The following is a 17,224-nucleotide window of genomic DNA, read 5'->3' as shown; positions in this document are numbered from 1 at the left end:
GAGAAGTAAGCAAACAATTTTTGTGTAAAACTTTTTTTGTGAGGCCATTTTCATGCAAGTCCACGCTTTTATATGAAGTATATACCATTTCTAGCTCTTAATTTTACAGTTACTTCCATCACCTCTCCCTTCTGCTAGTTAGATTTATAGTCGGCTTGATTTGCAACTTTAGCTTTTCAAGTTGGCTGAAAATGTGTGAAATAATTAACTGAAATATTTTTTCATCAAAAGTGAATGTCTTGAGTTAATAAAGCTCCACAATTAAATTATGATGTATCTGATCACTTTGTACACCAATAATTAAAAAAAATAAAATAAATGGGAACTTTTAACAATGGTAGGACATTAAGATGACATGGCCCTTAATGCTGCTTTTGCAGGACAAAATCTGACCATCAGATTTAATGATTACTGATTTTTGTGTAATGTCTTAGAACGTCTTTTTTTCACCTTTAATTATTATACTATTTTTTTGATATATGTGTCTGTTTTTCCAGGTTCTATGTCTGTAAAAATATATATCATGTATTCAGAGTGAACGTTTGAATTTAAACTTCAAATTTTGCCCAAGACAGGACTGAGAACAGTGAAAAATAAGGGTTTCAGAATGAAATGAGTATGCATACCTAAAGACTGTTCGGGTTCAAAAGTTGGACAGGCCAACAGAAATCATATCTATAAAGAAAGATCAACCTCAAAAGCCTATTTTCAAAATAAAGCAACCACAGCAGCATGACGGCTTGGATTCAGTGAACTGATGCACTAGGTGTGTTTGACAGACAACAGCAACCAGCCAATGAGAACCCAGAGTTACGACTGACGTCACCGGACAGACGCAACACTGCCACGTGACGAGTATTTATAGATTCAAGCGGAAGCAGCCAGTCGCCATTTCATTTCAGAGCTGCGTAGTGGTTGTGAGGTTGAACAGCAGCGACAACAGCGGTTGAAAAAAAGGAGAGAATTTGATGGTAATAACAGTCCGCCCTCAGCCCAATGGAAGCGGCCGTCAACCCACCTCAAGACAGGTAATTTCAGGCAGCTTTTTGTAGATTTAAGATCTTTTACTGGCCTTTATGTGCTTTCTGAAACGGACATTTTTTTTTTTTTTTTTTATCATTAGCGTTACCGTTAGCTTCTTGAGCCAGCGGTTACAGACGGATTTAGCTAGCTCTCAAAACTGGCTATTATTTCTGTATCAATTAGCTAACGTATTCTAAAAGTATATCCGGAATTGGTCATGCGTTTGCTATATAAACTCAGTGTACAAGCAGCAGTCAGTAGATGACAGCTGCAGCCCCATCGGCTGTCTCAGCAGGCTGCTCCCCGCCGGCTCTCTGTCAGGCGGGTCATTCATCGCTCACAGAGCCTGGCAGTGCTATCCTCCATCTTTATGCAAGCATTAAGATGATTTTTCACAATTAACTGCTCGAGCGTATGTCCACATACGCAATTAACCAGAGCAAATCGATAGCCCTTCAACGAACCGTTGGATTTGCGAGGATATTAATGGATGCCTTAGCGACAGCTTCAGCTCTGAAGGATTAGATTCCTGTATGATGCGACGAAATAGCAAGAACTGTCTGTCAGGTTGACGGTGAAGCTCTGATATTACAAAAAAAATAGTATTTATTGGTAAGTAAAGACATGTTTCCGTCTTTGAGGACTGTGTGTGTTTACAAACAACGAAGGCGGGGCGTTCAAACCACGCCATCATCAGCCAGGAGATTGGAAGTCTTGCAGTCCGATCTGTTATTACAGCTGTGCTGTTTTTGTGTTGTCAAATTGCGATATTACATATTAAAAAAATAGACGTGGCGCAGATAATAACAAAACACTGAGGGTGACAAGACACTGGAAATATTAATTTGATTATTTTCAAACAAGGAATCATGTAGAATGCAAAACATTATTTGCATACGGCTAAAATTTTAATCCTTTTTGATGACAAATGGTTTGTGTGTATAAGACAATAATTCATATAGTGAGTCAATGATGTTTAGCAGATGGTAAGCTTGTTGGCATCATTCATCTTTCCAGCTTATTACAGAAATGCATCATGTGGCAAAAATGTAAAAACAAATCACATTTTGAAAGATGCAAGAAAAAAAAACTAACCATTAGTGTTCCCTGCTGTAACTATTTTTTGAAATTAACTTTTAGGCAATATCACCTACTTTAATGACATGGTGGAGTTGTTTGATCTTTGGGAGTAAAATAAAGTTTGTTTTTTGTAAAGAAATGTGTAATTAATGTTCTCATTCCATATTTTAGAAATGCTACAACGTGAAATAAATTCTACTGTGTTTACTGCAAATACAGACCATTTTTTTGCTGCCCATTGCATTTCATCATTCTGATTTCATGCTGAAAATCAGGCCACAAGTTTTGCCACGACTTCTATGTCAGTGGACCAGGTGTGTTTTTAGATTTGTTGGGTGAGATCCAATTTCTGCCTAATCTGACTAGGAACGTGATGAGTCTGTCTGAATGTCAGTAAATTAATTTACAGTAGCACATCACAAACTTACAACTACATGGTTTCTGCAAGGTCTTAAGTTTTACAAGAAATCATGAAATGTGTATGTATTTACGTTCGTTGCTTCTAGCAGAAATATATTTTATTTTTCAGAAATGCCCCGGTGATATTCATTTATATTGTGTTTTGTGGTGTTGTCCGAAGAGTTTGAATGTTATTTTGGTAAAACTATAAAGCCCCCTAATGCAAATAAGCAGTAAGATCAGGAATTATATTAGATATGCAAATTATTTTTTATGCAGATTTCTAAATCTGAATGCAGATTAAACAGTTTATAATTTTAATTAATTTTCAAGTAAGCATGCTTATTGCACTGATTAATTCACCTTTTGACTTTTGGCACTCTATATTTTAACATTTGGGAGTATAATGAGCAGATGTTAGTTTATTAGTGAAGCTATTTGCTCAAGTAGAACCTGCAGTCTGTTGCTGAAAGGACGTGCAGCTTGTAACTTGGCAACAGTGTTTTTCATTTGTTTAACCTTGTATCTTGAAGTGACTGTAGCTTACACAAAATAAAAAAAAAAATATATAAAAGTTTCATTTTTATTCTTTGGCCTTTTACATCATATTTAGTCCAGATTGTTTACATTGTGGTGTTTATACTCCTTTTAGATTTATAATACTTTTTAAAATTATTTTTCTTTTTTACCTGATGGGATTAAGTTTGACCTGACATTTTCCTAACAACATTGACTGGCTGAACTCTGTGGTTTGGGTAGTGATATGGTCTCTGTAGAATATGGTTGTGATGGATGTTGTGGCATGTAAAGGACACTGGCATGGTCTCACTTTTTATTAACACAATTAAGACTTAAAAACCTACAACCTGGTCATGTCAACTGTCCAATAGTTAATTATCAGTGATCTTTAAAGACATGGGCTGAGGTGGTGTGCAACACTGATTTATGTTTTCACTGAGACAATGTTGTTTTTTTATCTGTTTCCTTTTTAGTGCTATAATATAACAAAAACATATTTTGTTCATTTTGCATTTTTGTGGCTAACATTTTTTTTAAAGCTTGGGTTCCTGATTTACATACTTTATACTTTGAGTTATTAATGTTCTTGCAAAAGCTATGTAATTAATTAAAACATAATATATGCTTTGATTAAAACATTGTAGAATAAAACCACAGCGTGTTTAGAATGGTTCAATAACATAAGCAGCAGTAAACAATACAAGCTTTGTTAAAAAAAAATGTATTATATTGCTGAGTAAAATTGACTGCTGCTACTTCACTTCTGTTTTGTTTAGTCATTGCAGCTGTTTCAGTTAGCTTTGCAGTTTATTTAAAATGATAATAAATCAAATGTAAACAGTGTGACTGCTACTATTGCAAATCAAGTATAAATAGAATTTGAGAACTAACTAGAGTTTCTTGAGCTCTAAATTAAACTGATAACAAAATTAAGACTACTCTGTTAAAATAGCTGTTTCCTGAATGTTATCATTTATTTAATGTACAGATAAGATTTGGAGCCTTACCTGCCAGCCTTATCACATGATCGATGAAAGTGTGTTTGCTGTTGGCTCCATGCAGCGCTGGTTCTCATGAAAGTGGTAAAAGTAGCAGTGTTGAAGGAATTCCAATTCCCTGGACAAGTTATGCGAATGGGAGGACAGCTTTTCTTTTCATGTGGCTAATTGAAATGAGTGGGTCAAGTGTATAAATGCAGATTATTTGCCTTTGATGTCTTTGTCACATATATGTTGACTTCCTGTAATTCAAACTCTTTTTTTTTTTTTTTTTTTCCCCTCACATGTTTCTTTCTGACCTCAGCTCTCTGGTTGGGTTGTCCAGTGGCATGTTGGATCAGCACTGCAGCTCGGGAAAACGCATTCGCAAGCCCTCCCTGCTGTACGAGGACTTTGAAAGCCCCTCCTTGCCACACACAATGACCCAGGCCACCCCTGCCCCTCCGCAGCCCCCGGTGAAGGACCCCAGCCGACCAGGCCGCATGACCAACCAGCTGCAGTACCTCCAGAAAACCCTCATCAAGTGTTTGTGGAGGCACCACTTTGCCTGGCCGTTCCATGAGCCTGTGGATGCTTACAGACTAAACCTGCCAGTAGGTCTCACCTTTTACATGATGGGTTTTGCTGCTCGTTGCATTAAATCAACTCAAACGTCATTGTTAAAATATTTGTAAAAATGCATCGTTTTTGGGTAAACTTCCTCACTTATTTACTTGACTGGAAAATGAATACTTTATCACAGTCTTTCACATTCTTGTAAACGTTAAAATTCCAAAACAAATGAAGTACCGCATTGTTTCACCTTTTCCAGGATTATTATAAAATCATCAAACAACCAATGGACATGGGGACAATAAAGAAGCGTTTGGAAAACAACTTTTACCAAAGTGCCGGAGAGTGCATTCAGGACTTCAACACAATGTTTACTAACTGCTACATCTACAACAAGGTAGGTTAAGAACTTACTCGGGAAGAAAACATTAAAATTGAACCCAAAAAAAAAGGACGTTTCTGCAGCTTTGCAATAAACCTGTCTGGGGGCAGAATTGCACTCTGAGCCAGTTTTTAAATCTCAACAGCATAAGAGATGTTGGTGACCTAGAAAACAACTTCAGATGTGATGAGCTGGGAACATCAAACTGCTTAAACATTTTCTCAGAAAATACACAAGTTGATGTATTGACCAGTTAACCGTTGACAGGTTTTCATTGAAATGAGAAGAAAATTAGAAATGCTTGAGGAAATGCTATTCTAAACCAAGAGTTCAAATAAGCAGAAATGACTGCCACGGCCATCCACTAATGTTTATCTTTGAGTCTGGAATGTGGAATTTATTCAAGGTATTTTTTATGAATTACTCTGCTCACATGTGGAGATCTGTTTAATTATTACTGGTATTCAGTGAGTCTGTGGATCACCTAAGGTCCACCCGTCCTTCCGTCCATCTTCTGTACACTTGACAGTGTTCCACTGTATTGCTGCTACTAAAACTGATTTAGTGTGTGTTTTCTTATTTTAAAAAAAAGAATTTAAATAACAAGCTAAAAAAAAATTTTACCTGCCAAATTACACATTCGTAGCACAGACTCGCACTAAAAAAATTGTAATTTAAAAAAAAAAAAGCAAAATGAGAAACTACAGTTATGAATCCCACCTAAATCCTCTCTGACATGCTGTGGGTGCCTGTACAAAAATACATATCAACAATATTTTGCATAGTTGATTATTTCAACTAATTCTTTTCAGCTGTAACTAATTCTCATTCTACACTAAAAGCCAGTGTGACATTCTCAAATGACAATATAATGTACATTTGTAGCAGAATACCAATATTTGTAAAGTCTAATGTTTTCCCTGTTTAGCCTACTGATGACATTGTGCTGATGGCCCAGTCCTTGGAGAAGATCTTCCTCCAGAAGGTAGCTCAGATGCCCCAAGAGGAAGTTGAGCTGCCTCCTCCTGCTCCTCGGAGCAAGAACAGCAGAGGAAGAGGCCGCAAGTCTAACCGTGAGGAAAATATTGTCTGATTAAGAGTATTGAAAATGTGCCATCTTAATTTATGTAACATTTTCTGAAGACTGTGCTCATGAAGCTTTTCAATCTCAGCTAAGTTTGTGTTATCAGCTATTTTCTTATAATGTGATTAAACCAGATTAATTTTGAAACATTTCCTACTTTTTTTTGATGAGAATTAATAATTTAATTAATTAAAAAAATGTGTAAGAGAGCATAACAGTTGATGTATGGTATCTTTTTTTAATCTTTATTTGTTGCTAGCAGTAGTATCTTTTCCTCATGTGTTACACTCTGCTCCGTGTGCAGCATCTCGGGCTCAGCAGGTGCCAGCGGTGTCCCAGTCCGCCTACTCACCTTCCTCCTCTGATACTGGTGACTCCATGCTGGCCAGCTCTCCTCAGACTGTTCTAACCAAGAGTCTGCCTCCAGCGAACATCATGGGCCTGCCTCCTACGCAGCCTACCACTAAGGTGTGTATAAATACTTGATGTGTTTTTCGATTGCTGTGCCTTAAATGTATTTGATAAGAGGTGATTTGTAGGTTTTACTAAGTTTAGAATGATTGCTTTTGCTTATAAGAGAAATAAACAAAATTGCGGTTCTCTTTTGTGCAGAAAAAAGGTGTGAAGCGTAAAGCGGACACCACAACTCCCTCCACCTTGGGTTTTACTGTTGGCATGTCGGGATCAACGCACATGGTGGGCTTGGGGAAAGGAGGTCACGGGGGTCAAGTCCATGACACCTCCATGCACACCATCTCCTCCATGGGCAGCATGAGCCTGGAGACCCCACCTGGCATGGGCCTGGTTAGGAGCTCCGGAGGTCCCGTTCTCCTGCAGCCGATGATGGCCGGGACGGGCCGAAGGGTGGGCAGCGGCCGTCCCATCAAACCGCCTAAGAAGGACCTGCCTGACTCTGTCCAGCCTCAGCTCTCCAAGAAAGGCAAGCTGAGTCCCCAGCTGAGGTACTGCAGTGGGCTGCTCAAAGAGATGCTGTCAAAGAAGCACGCGGCGTACGCTTGGCCCTTCTACACGCCTGTAGACACGACTGCTCTGGGGCTTCACGACTACCATGACATCATCAAGTGTCCCATGGACCTCAGCACCATCAAGGTAACCCTGAATGGATAGAAAAGCAACACATGCAAGGGGACAAAAAGTTTTGTTCCTTGTTAAAATGATGTTAACTGTTTATTGCTTTTAATAAACTGTTCAATGAACTAATGAAATAATTATCAACGTTTGGACTCCTATTTGAATCCAGACCAAATTTTCAAAGCTGAAAAGGCAGAGAGTTGCTGAATTTGGCAAACATATGTAGAAAAGTGAGGAGTATCATATAATTTGGTATCTGCAGAGTTTATTTAACACATTTTGGGATTCCCAACAGTTTTAAGTATCAGTGTTCCCTGAATGCTCACGTTTGGCGTAAAGAAACTTATTTACCCAATTCCACTCTTTGTCTGTGTTTATCCAGCTCCCATGTAGGATGGATCTCTCTGCTGCAGGCTGCTGTGTCATTACACATTAACTAGATCCTCCCATTTTGGGAATCATAAATATCATCTTTATACAGGGAACATAAATCTATCCAGGTATTTACAAGGCAGGAAAAGGGGAAAGCAAGGCATTTTGGGTTTAATAATAAATGTATCTGATTTGGGACCTACAAAAGAAAACATGTTAATGGGCTAAAATATTTATATCAAAGCAATGCGCAGAGGAGTCGGCATTGGTGTTTGCTGAAGTAATTTTATAGCTGTCAGTTACTCTCAAAATAAAAAAAATATCCTGAACATTATTTTATTTTTAAGTAGAACGCAATCTCACAACTACTGCAGAATGTGCTTCAAATGTGAAATGTGGCATCAGTTTTAAATATTTTAAGTTGAATATTTTATTGTTGTTACTTTAAAGACGGATCATTTATTTTCTTTAGTATGTAGCATATGTGCTTCTGTTTTATTACGAAATACTTAGATTATTTGATTTTTAACTTGACCATAACATTTGTTGAAATTCTATAAATATTCTTTTTTATTTATAGTTGCTTTCTTATTAGGTCTCATATATTTACTTTGTAATATGACGATTTAAACAAAAACAAAAAAAAACTCATGTTATTTTGACATGTTTTCTTTTCAAACTGTGTATCAGAGAAAGATGGACTGCCGTGAATACAGGGACGCCCAACAGTTTGCCAGCGACGTCAGACTGATGTTCTCAAACTGCTACAAATACAACCCACCAGACCACGACGTCGTGGCGATGGCACGGAAGCTGCAGGTGAGCGCATCTTTCTGCGTGGACCCGACCACGCTTCATGTCTGACGCTCAGTTTTGAGGAATGATGGGCCGTTTATTTGTTTTTTTTTTTTTCTCCTAAGGATGTTTTTGAGTTCCGTTTTGCCAAGATGCCAGACGAACCGCCGATGGAACACACGGCCATGTCTGTCATCGGACATCCCACGTCGTCTTCGTCATCTTCTTCGTCCTCCTCCTCGTCCTCCTCCTCCACCTCTGAGAGCGAGCCCAGCAGCGACAGTGAAGAGAGCGAGAGCAGCCTGAGCTCAGACAGCGAGGAAGAGCGTGCACACCGCCTGGCCGAGTTACAGGATCAGGTGTGTACTCAGGTAAGTGGTCTGCCCACCGTTTCATTCGCATCCCCTTTTTAGTTCACTAAAACATCCCAGTGAAAGAGACTAATTTAACAAATGTTTGTTTCTTTGGGTTTTTTTTTTATATTTACAGCTCCGGGCCGTGCATGAACAGCTGGCTGCACTGTCTCAAGGTCCCATCGTCAAACCCAAGAAGAAGAAGGAGAAAAAGGAGAAGAAAGAGAAGAAGAAAAAGAAGAAGGTAGAAAAGCGTAGTCGTGCTGGACGGAGCAGAGCCGGTTCTGAGGAATGGAAGATGCCGGGCAAGATGTTGAAGAGCAAATCAGCCAGAGCTGGAGTCTCACAAGCGAAGAGAGCCCAGACAAAGAAGAGCAACAAGAACAACAAGTTAGTAGCGGAAAACGATCCTAATCCCCATGCAGGGATCATACAGGCGCTTCAGTTTCAGTTAGGTTTTGGAAGGTCTTTGATTTCTGTGTAAGGTCCTGGAAAGTGCTTGAGTTGGGGTTAAAGTTGGGGAATGTCATTTACCATAACACAATTTTAGATTGTAATGAACATTTATTATTCCCCATGGATTAGTGACTTATTGATCTGTAGAATTAAAATAAAGCTTGCCTTAAATTTTGTATATGTTAAAGTTGATGAAATTGGGTGATTTATTTTTTATTTATTTATTTTTTTTAGTGTTTTGTTGTCTGACCAAAACACTAAACACTGAGTGAAACATAACATTGCTATATTTTAGTTTACCTTATCCCTGCTGTAGAATGTAGAATACTACCACAAAAAAAAAGTTTTTTTTTTTGTTTTTTTTACTTCATTTGTATTGTTTTTATCTTATGCTGGAAAAGGTCTTGAATCTTACTGTGGGAAAAGTGTACGAAACCTTCCTCTTTTTCATGCAACTTATTTCTTTCTTTTTTAAACAAAAACAAACCTGACCTCTGACAGCTGCTGTTATTTCATTTTGTCCTCCAGGACAGCAAAGAAACCTTTCTATCCAACGTTGGCCCCGTCCACGCTTCCCCACTACGACTCTGAGGAAGAGGAGGAGATCGTTCCCATGACGTACGACGAGAAGCGCCAGCTCAGCCTCGACATCAACAAGCTGCCGGGCGAGAAGCTCGGCCGGGTGGTTCACATCATCCAGTCCAGGGAGCCGTCCCTGAGGGACACCAACCCGGAGGAGATCGAAATCGACTTTGAAACCTTAAAGCCGTCGACGCTGAAGGAGCTGGAGCGCTACGTCATGACGTGTCTGAGGAAGAAACCCCGTAAGCCTTACGGTGAGCAAGGTAGATAACGCCTCCATCTATTGATTGGTAATGTCCTCTATCCTGCTTTTTATGTGTTTATAGAACAAATGAAACTTTATCCTTACGCACTGTACAAAACACAGACATACTTACAGTGAGCAGAACTCAAGTATCAAGAATCCATTTTATTAAAAAACTGAAGTTTGACTTATTTTCTGAAATTCTTATTCATCAAAAATAAACCAAAATCCAAATGTTCCAGCTCAGACTCTTTACAGGAAAAAATGAACTTTCATCATGTTTTGATTTATTGAGATCCACGTTTAAAAGTTGAATGTAGTTTGGGAGTTCAACTAACGATTATTTTAGTAATCTGTTTATTTTGACGATTGATTGGATAAAAAAACCTGGAACATTCTGCAGATTTTTCATTTCACTACTTAAGCCTTTTCAATACAATATTACAAACGCATTAAAAATTCCAAATAAATAAATATTTTCATTCCTTTAAGAACATTTTACTGCCTACAATGCAATATCACTAATGCATGCTTCATCATTTGTAGCAAAATATGCAACTAGTGCAAAAAAATGACTTCCAAAATCAACATGTGAATGTTTATTTGCAGAAGTGAAGAATAAAGGCAGTATGTCTAAAGAGGAGCTGACTCTGGAAAAGAGGAGGGAGCTGGAGAGGAGGCTGCAGGACGTCAGTGGTCAGCTCAACTCGGTTAAAAAACCCACTAAGCCTAAAGGTGAGCTCACACTCTGCTCTTCAAATGCAAATTTCACTTGTTATACAGAAAACACTCTAATTTATATTCACTTTTTGAGCCAACAAGGAAAATAACTCTAGTTTAAGTAAATATTACCAGTACAAAACTTTTTTATGCATATATTTTTGTGGTTTAGGTGAGTTTTGATAAGATTCAACCACTTAAATCCATCCATTCATGTTGAAAATGAAAAATAAGTGACTTGCTACCAATCAGTCTGGGAAGGAGACCAGCAGTCAGCAGAAGTCTTATCATTTTTACTGTGGGAATTATTATTCCCAGATGCCAACCTTTTCTGAAGCCACCATGTGTTCATTAGAGCACGAATGCAATTATACCGAACAATTATGTGGGAAAGTTATGTACAAGAAAGTCTCCTCTTTCTAAAAATAATGTGCATCAGAGATGTTTGGCAGGAAGGCGCACCATGTTTGGTTCATATCTCCATAAACTGCTCAGTGTTGAAGGTGTGGTGAAAATCACTGGCTCACCTTTAGAGGTGTGATTTTGGTGCAAACATGGCCTTCCTGTTATAAGTTTCTAACTTCTGTTTGCTCTTCTCAGTGGAAAAGCCCAGCGCCGTGGAGGCGCACGCCCAGCCCTCACGCCTCAGCGGCAGCAGCTCCAGCTCGGACTCTTCCTCCTCCTCCTCTTCATCCTCGTCGTCAGACACAAGTGATTCAGACTCGACTTGAATTCATAAACACAGGCTTAAAACAAAAGAAGCACTGATAACTCAGGGACTTGGGCTGGCCCAGGACACAATACGCCCTGAAACATTTTTTTTTCTTTTTTTTCCAACTGAGAAATCAGCTAAATTTGTTGTGAATGTGGGACTAAAAGATGCAAATCCCCAAACACAAAATGCCTTGGTTTTTCCTCCCCCGGCTTTGTAAATACATGTACAATTTTATTGTTTCTTTTATAAAGAAGATTTTTATTATCCCCAAAGAGGGAGGCGCTATTTAAAAAAAAAAAAAAAAAAGAAGAAGAAAAAAAAAAAGCGACGTGGAAAGACGGACTGTACTCAGATCTGCGATTGGCTGGCACTTAAGTTTATCCTGAAGAGATGAACAAGTTGTTTTCTCCCACATCTCAAAACATCCTGGAGTTTGAAGTCAGGATGTAGCGGACCTTAGCTTTCTTAAATTTAACTTCAGTTCTTGTTTGATTTTAAGGTGAACTCTAAAGCTCAGCGTTAAATGTTGAAGGAACCAGATATTAGCAGAACTCTGTGCTTCCTTCTCATGTTCCAGACCCAACAGCATGTTAGCAGTGTTTAAAAGCGACCATATGGTGCTTTTCATACTTATGTAAAAACCCGAAGTCGATTACATTTAACGGTTTGAAGCACGACTTGTTCCTCTCTGTGTTGCGGTGACATTTCTGCTGTAGTCAGTCTTCAATCCTGTACAGTAGTGGGTTTGTAGAACTGTATAGAATAAGTTTGACCTACTGTAATTACAAAGTTTAGCAGTAAGTTGCACATTTTCCAGATTTGACTGATTTAGTGGGAGTTCTCCTAAAATTTCATTGTTTTTTGTTTTTGTTATTATTAAAATGACACTAACTGAAAAAAATGCTGCAGTTTTTCCTTCAAAAGAAACGGAAAAACAAAAGCATCAAAACCATCAGGCTCCTGAATGTTATGCTTATTGAACACATCTTTAACACTGAAATATTTTTTCAGACAAATATTTTTGGTTGCACTGCAATTACTGGAGCAAGTGTGGCTGCTTATTAAAACAAGTTATTTTAAGTTCCCCCTTTAAAGAAATTAAGTGGGATCCTGAAACTACAAAAAGTTGAACCTGCTGTTGAATGTTCACAAAAAGAAACGCTTGTATAAAATACTTTAACTGTATTTGCTGTTGCACAAAGTAATGTATTTCTGCTTTTTCAACTTTTTCCCCTTTTTATGTGTTAATGTCATTCCAGTAGTTGTTTACACTGTTAAGACTGCTGCCTCCCTGTTAAGCTAATCACTTCTATTAGAGGAAACCCTCTCATTGGACTGTAAATTACACCAAATAATCTCTTCTGTAGGACTAATGTGAGTTTTGTGTCTCTGTTTGACATTTCTAGTTTGTATTAAAAACCCAGTGTGCTGGAGTTGTTCCAAAACGGCGTCATTTTCATTGTGATGATAACTTGGTTCCTCTAGGTGGCAGCAGATACGTTACAGTCTGTAAGCTGAATTTACTGGCTTTCAGTTCAAGGTGAAACATTCTCATTCTGCTGCAAGCTGTCTTTCGTTAAAGATAAATCCAGAATTGCAAAGTGAAAGATGAGTTTCAATGGCGGGAAGAGCTGATTGGACGTTAGAAACTGTCAAGGTGAAAGAAAATTCAGACTAGTTTATTTAGATGGTGCCGATTCACAATGTCATCTTGAGCACTTTACAAAACGGGTCATAAAAACATTCCAATTGATTCCAGATATACAAGAAACTCTAATGACATTTTTAGAGTAGAATAGAAATATCCTTTAATGTGCAGTGGGGAAATTCAGGTAAACGGCAGAACACTGACAGTGATGGCCTGTAGGTTCACACAAAGATAAAAAGTATTAAAATATATCAAAACTTGAGAATAAAATGCTGCACAGTAAGGGAAAGACTATAACACAAAATACTGTTCAGTTATTGAGGTTCCTCCTCGCTCAGAGCTCTCGATGATTAGTTCATCTAACTGCTTCCTCTTAGCTGCAGATAAGTGGATCTGGTGAAGATTGACCATCTTCTGACGCTACAAATGTAGGTGTTTCTTGGTATTTGAGCTTTGGTTTGTTCACAAATGCGTCTCAGCAAAATACTAACCAATAATCTGTGATTACTTTTAAACTCAGCCCCTTAACTGTGACCCCAGATTCCACATAATCTGTATTCTTAACAGGAAGTGAGGCCTCATTCAACCCTGAGCCAGCCATGAACTGTATGGTTTAATACTGCAGATTAACCCATGTCGATGTCGCAAAGGAATAAGTGTGAAATGACACATCAGAGAACAAATCACTGTGAGACCTTCCACTTCAACTGTCTGTTAATCGCTGAAGAGCTCCTGCAAAAACCACAAATCAGGCAAACGGGTTTGACAGAAAAGCAGCCAGCAGGAGATGAGACGTATAGCAACTGACAAAACTTCATCCTCTTCATAATACGGTTTTGACATAATGTGACACAGATCACCAGTCACCTTCCCCTCTGTCATATATGGCCCACTGTGACACGGGGACAAGCGAGAGTCTTTAACTGCACCACGTGTGTTTTGGACTTTGAGTTCAAATTTAAGGGACACAAACGTAATTCGTAAATTCAGAATGAAATGTAATTGCAAGGCCTTTAACTTTAAGACAATGCTCTACTTAGTCAAAAAGTGCAGTAAATCTCCATTTAAAATTTGAACATGTTAATGACGCATCTTCCTGAGTGAATTTTGTCATTCCTCTCGGTTCAGTACTTGGTGCGCTTCTGTTGCCTTGATGTGGAAAATGTTAACAGGAAATGACTTAAGTTGGAGTTGGAGTTTTCAACAGCAGGTAATATAAACACACTTTTGGCTTTCTGTACATGGCACCCATGAGAGTCAAGATTATCCTGTTTATTTTGGGATTACATTGCAAAACCTTTCATGCATCGTCATTTAAGTTGTCGAAAAATGTAATGAAATCATAGAATAGAATATTTTCCTTCAGTTTTTGGGATAAATTGTTAGAATCCTGGATTAAAACACAAGGCTGTGCCTGCTGTTCTCTAGTTTTATGTGTACATTTACAGAGGAACAATCAGACATGAAACAATCTGGCAGTCGGCGCCTGATCTGCGATGACTTTTGTCATGCCGAGTTATGTTTTATTGCCTACACAGAATAACAATGCCCTACTACAGCTCTGTTGGATTTATTTGGTCTGAATCTAATTATTTTCACAGTGATGGATGGGCTAGATGGCTTATTTTATTTCTGGAGTGTCTGAAGATTGAGGCATAAATGTGACTTTTTCAAACTTAATGCCAAACTCAGCAGCTTTTTTTAAAATTTTATTTTCTTTAAAGCAGCATGTTCTGAGAATATATCAATCTCCTAGATACTGAGTAATGATTTCAAAGTTCATTTTAAAAACTAAACTTCAAACAAATATATTAAGGTTTAAATGAAGCTGTCAGCCTCTAATTCATTACTGTTTCATCTGAGAATTTGTACTTTAACTGTGCAAAACCTCTTGGGAACTGATCCCAGGACAAAACTCAATTCAATAAATTTATTGACAGGAGTCTGCCTTTTGCAGGCAATATTCTAATTAAAAAAAAAAAAAGTCAAAATCAGTGCTTTGGTTTGAAGCTACAACTCCAGTTTGATTACTCTTTCTTTTCAGGGGAATCATTTATTCAGTTACTAACAACAGTATGAAAACCGTTATAAAGTGTTTGGTCGCTAATGAAGCGGGATACATTATTTCAGCAGGAGCACTTTGTTGATTATTTTCTTAATTATGTCAAAACTAAGAAATGGACTAACAAGAGTTAAGTTTTCAACAGTTCTCCTCTTGAACTCTATCTTCTAAATCTCTCCGGTTCCACTTCACCGGCTTCATTTTCTCCATTTAAAAGAAAACGACCCTCCCTCCACTGATTAAGTGCTCTGAGGAAATCTGTTCAAGTCACAAGCGTCTTCTCTGTTCTTGACTTTAAAGCAGCAGGTCACTCAGCTAATTTTGTGCTTGGATAATTTTTAACACCTCACTGCCTCCAAATGTCAGGAGAGCATTGTTCAAGCGTTTGTCTTTGGGAAGTGAAGGCAACATGGAGGAGAGGATGAAGAGGTCAGAGTTTCAGTTGTCCTAGAAAAGAAGGTTGACACTTCAGGTCATAACTTACAGATTACAAAATTTGATCTGCAACAAACAAGGGAGATTTTTCCCTGTTTTTAATTCAAATTGTCACAATTAAATAAGTAAATAAGCCATGAAATACATATTTCTATGTTAGAACTGTGTTAAATTTAGAAATGAAGATTACATTTATCAGTAATTCTTTAAATCCTTTGCTTATTACAAATGTCAAATAATCCAGAATGTGTCAAAAGTTGCTTCTGAAAGCATGTATGGAAAGCTAGTTGTTGAAATCTTTGCAGTCTTCTACTGTAATTTCCGTTCTATCCACTGACCTTATTGTGTAAGCTGACAGAAAAAAAATACATTTTAATAATTATTTTTCCATCCAATTATTACATATATTACTCCACATTTAAATAAGTCAGTAACGTATTATTGAAATACTTCCTTGGAAAAAAGTGATTGAAAATGTGTCATTTGAAAAGTTTGCGTTTCCTGTTAAAATGCAGTGTGAACGCCACAAGCTGAACATTTATTTTTACTGAAAATTGTCAAAGCATTTGAAGTCAGCTGAAGAAGACTTTCAGAAATGCGAGAAACAGGCAGATGCAGCAGAATAAAGCAAAAGCTTGAAAAACGCAGCAAAAATCCAACCCAAAGAGAATTAGAAATTTGTGCAGAACAATGTTTGCAAATCTATAGTCTGTAGTTTATAAGCTACAATGACCTAAGAAGCTAAGAGTAGCTGAAATACTAATATTAGCCTCTAGGTTTGTCTAGCATCTTGACCTACAGTGATATACTAATAGGAGTGTTGTAATTAGGGTTTGACTTAGGGTTTGTAGAATAGTTACAAGGAGGGTTGGCATTTTTTGTCTTTCTGTACATGTCCCTTTAAGCTGCGCCCTACAGGTAACAGATTTGTGAGAAAGTGACAAGCTGACTTATTGCAGCAAAGTTTAAAGCAACTTGGCACAACTCCTGCCTTATCATTTCTGTCAACAAACTCTTAGATGACATCATCGTACAAAACCTTCCAGTTGTTGTCGGAACATAATCTCCAACTTAAACATTTCCCAGGTGACGCAAGACAGTTATTTTTACACCAAACTTGTTTTTCACATAAAAACACTCTGGATGATGGTTTGTCACTGTGGTGAAATAAAGCAACATCCAAACTACTTTTTATGTCTTCAAAACGTTACTAGATTAATATGTTACACAGAGGAAAAAAACAAGTGCTCCTGTGATGAAAAGAACCTCAATGCACCTGAGTAGATTTTTCATTGTGGAGATGCTTTAATTCTCTGCAATTCACATGAAAAGATCAATCCTGAAGCATCATCATAAAAATATCAACACCTCTTTTTTGCAAAAAGATAATTATGGCAAAGAAAATCACTTTTGTCAAAAATGACTTAGACCATTATTTTAGGAAGGTGACATTATGCAAAGGTGATCACCCAAAGATGAATATTTCTTTATGTCCTCTAGTTAATAGCCATACATGCTGTATTATAAATGTTGTGTGGCTTGTAATTACTTGAGCTAAATGCTGTCAGACAAACATTTTCTTAAAAAAATTCAGAGTTGTTTGCATGCAATAAAATCTTCTTGAGCTTCCCTGCAAAAAGAAAACACATTTAAATTATAAATAGACCTTGTTCCTATAAGTTGTATATGTGTGCTATTTTAATTTGGAAACTT

The 17,224-nt window shown here is 37.7% G+C and overlaps 1 protein-coding gene across 2 annotated transcripts; it reads left to right on the top strand.

Moving 5' to 3' along the window:
• Window positions 1-873: 873 nt before the first annotated feature.
• On the top strand, window positions 874-12,811 carry brd2b (bromodomain containing 2b). Of its 2 annotated transcripts, none has more exons than XM_008431179.2 (12): window positions 874-1,028; window positions 4,324-4,612; window positions 4,831-4,968; window positions 5,882-6,026; window positions 6,342-6,505; window positions 6,650-7,147; window positions 8,192-8,320; window positions 8,422-8,667; window positions 8,786-9,039; window positions 9,634-9,941; window positions 10,541-10,666; window positions 11,252-12,811. In XM_008431179.2, the coding sequence occupies exons 1-12, from the start codon at window positions 997-999 to the stop codon at window positions 11,380-11,382; spliced, it is 2,460 nt and encodes an 819-aa protein (XP_008429401.1). In that variant the 5' UTR covers window positions 874-996; the 3' UTR covers window positions 11,383-12,811. The 2 variants fall into 2 exon arrangements, with proteins under 2 accessions (XP_008429401.1, XP_008429400.1); XM_008431178.2 differs by having other exon boundaries at window positions 9,634-9,950.
• Window positions 12,812-17,224: the final 4,413 nt, after the last annotated feature.

This window comes from Poecilia reticulata, chromosome 16 (assembly GCF_904066995.2).
Source record: "Poecilia reticulata chromosome 16, P_reticulata-male-v2, whole genome shotgun sequence".
NCBI lineage: Eukaryota > Metazoa > Chordata > Actinopteri > Cyprinodontiformes > Poeciliidae > Poecilia > Poecilia reticulata.
The sequence above is the reverse complement of the archived record's forward strand: the minus strand, read 5'-3'. Positions and strand labels throughout refer to the sequence as shown.

Bases quoted from the DNA above. Each gene is read 5' to 3' on its own strand.
- brd2b (XM_008431178.2), top strand. From the start codon at position 997: ATGGAAGCGGCCGTCAACCCACCTCAAGACAG. The intron at 1,029-4,323 runs GTAATTTCAGGC...TTCTGACCTCAG, and splicing joins GTCAACCCACCTCAAGACAG to CTCTCTGGTTGGGTTGTCCA. The intron at 8,321-8,421 runs GTGAGCGCATCT...TTTTCTCCTAAG, and splicing joins CGATGGCACGGAAGCTGCAG to GATGTTTTTGAGTTCCGTTT.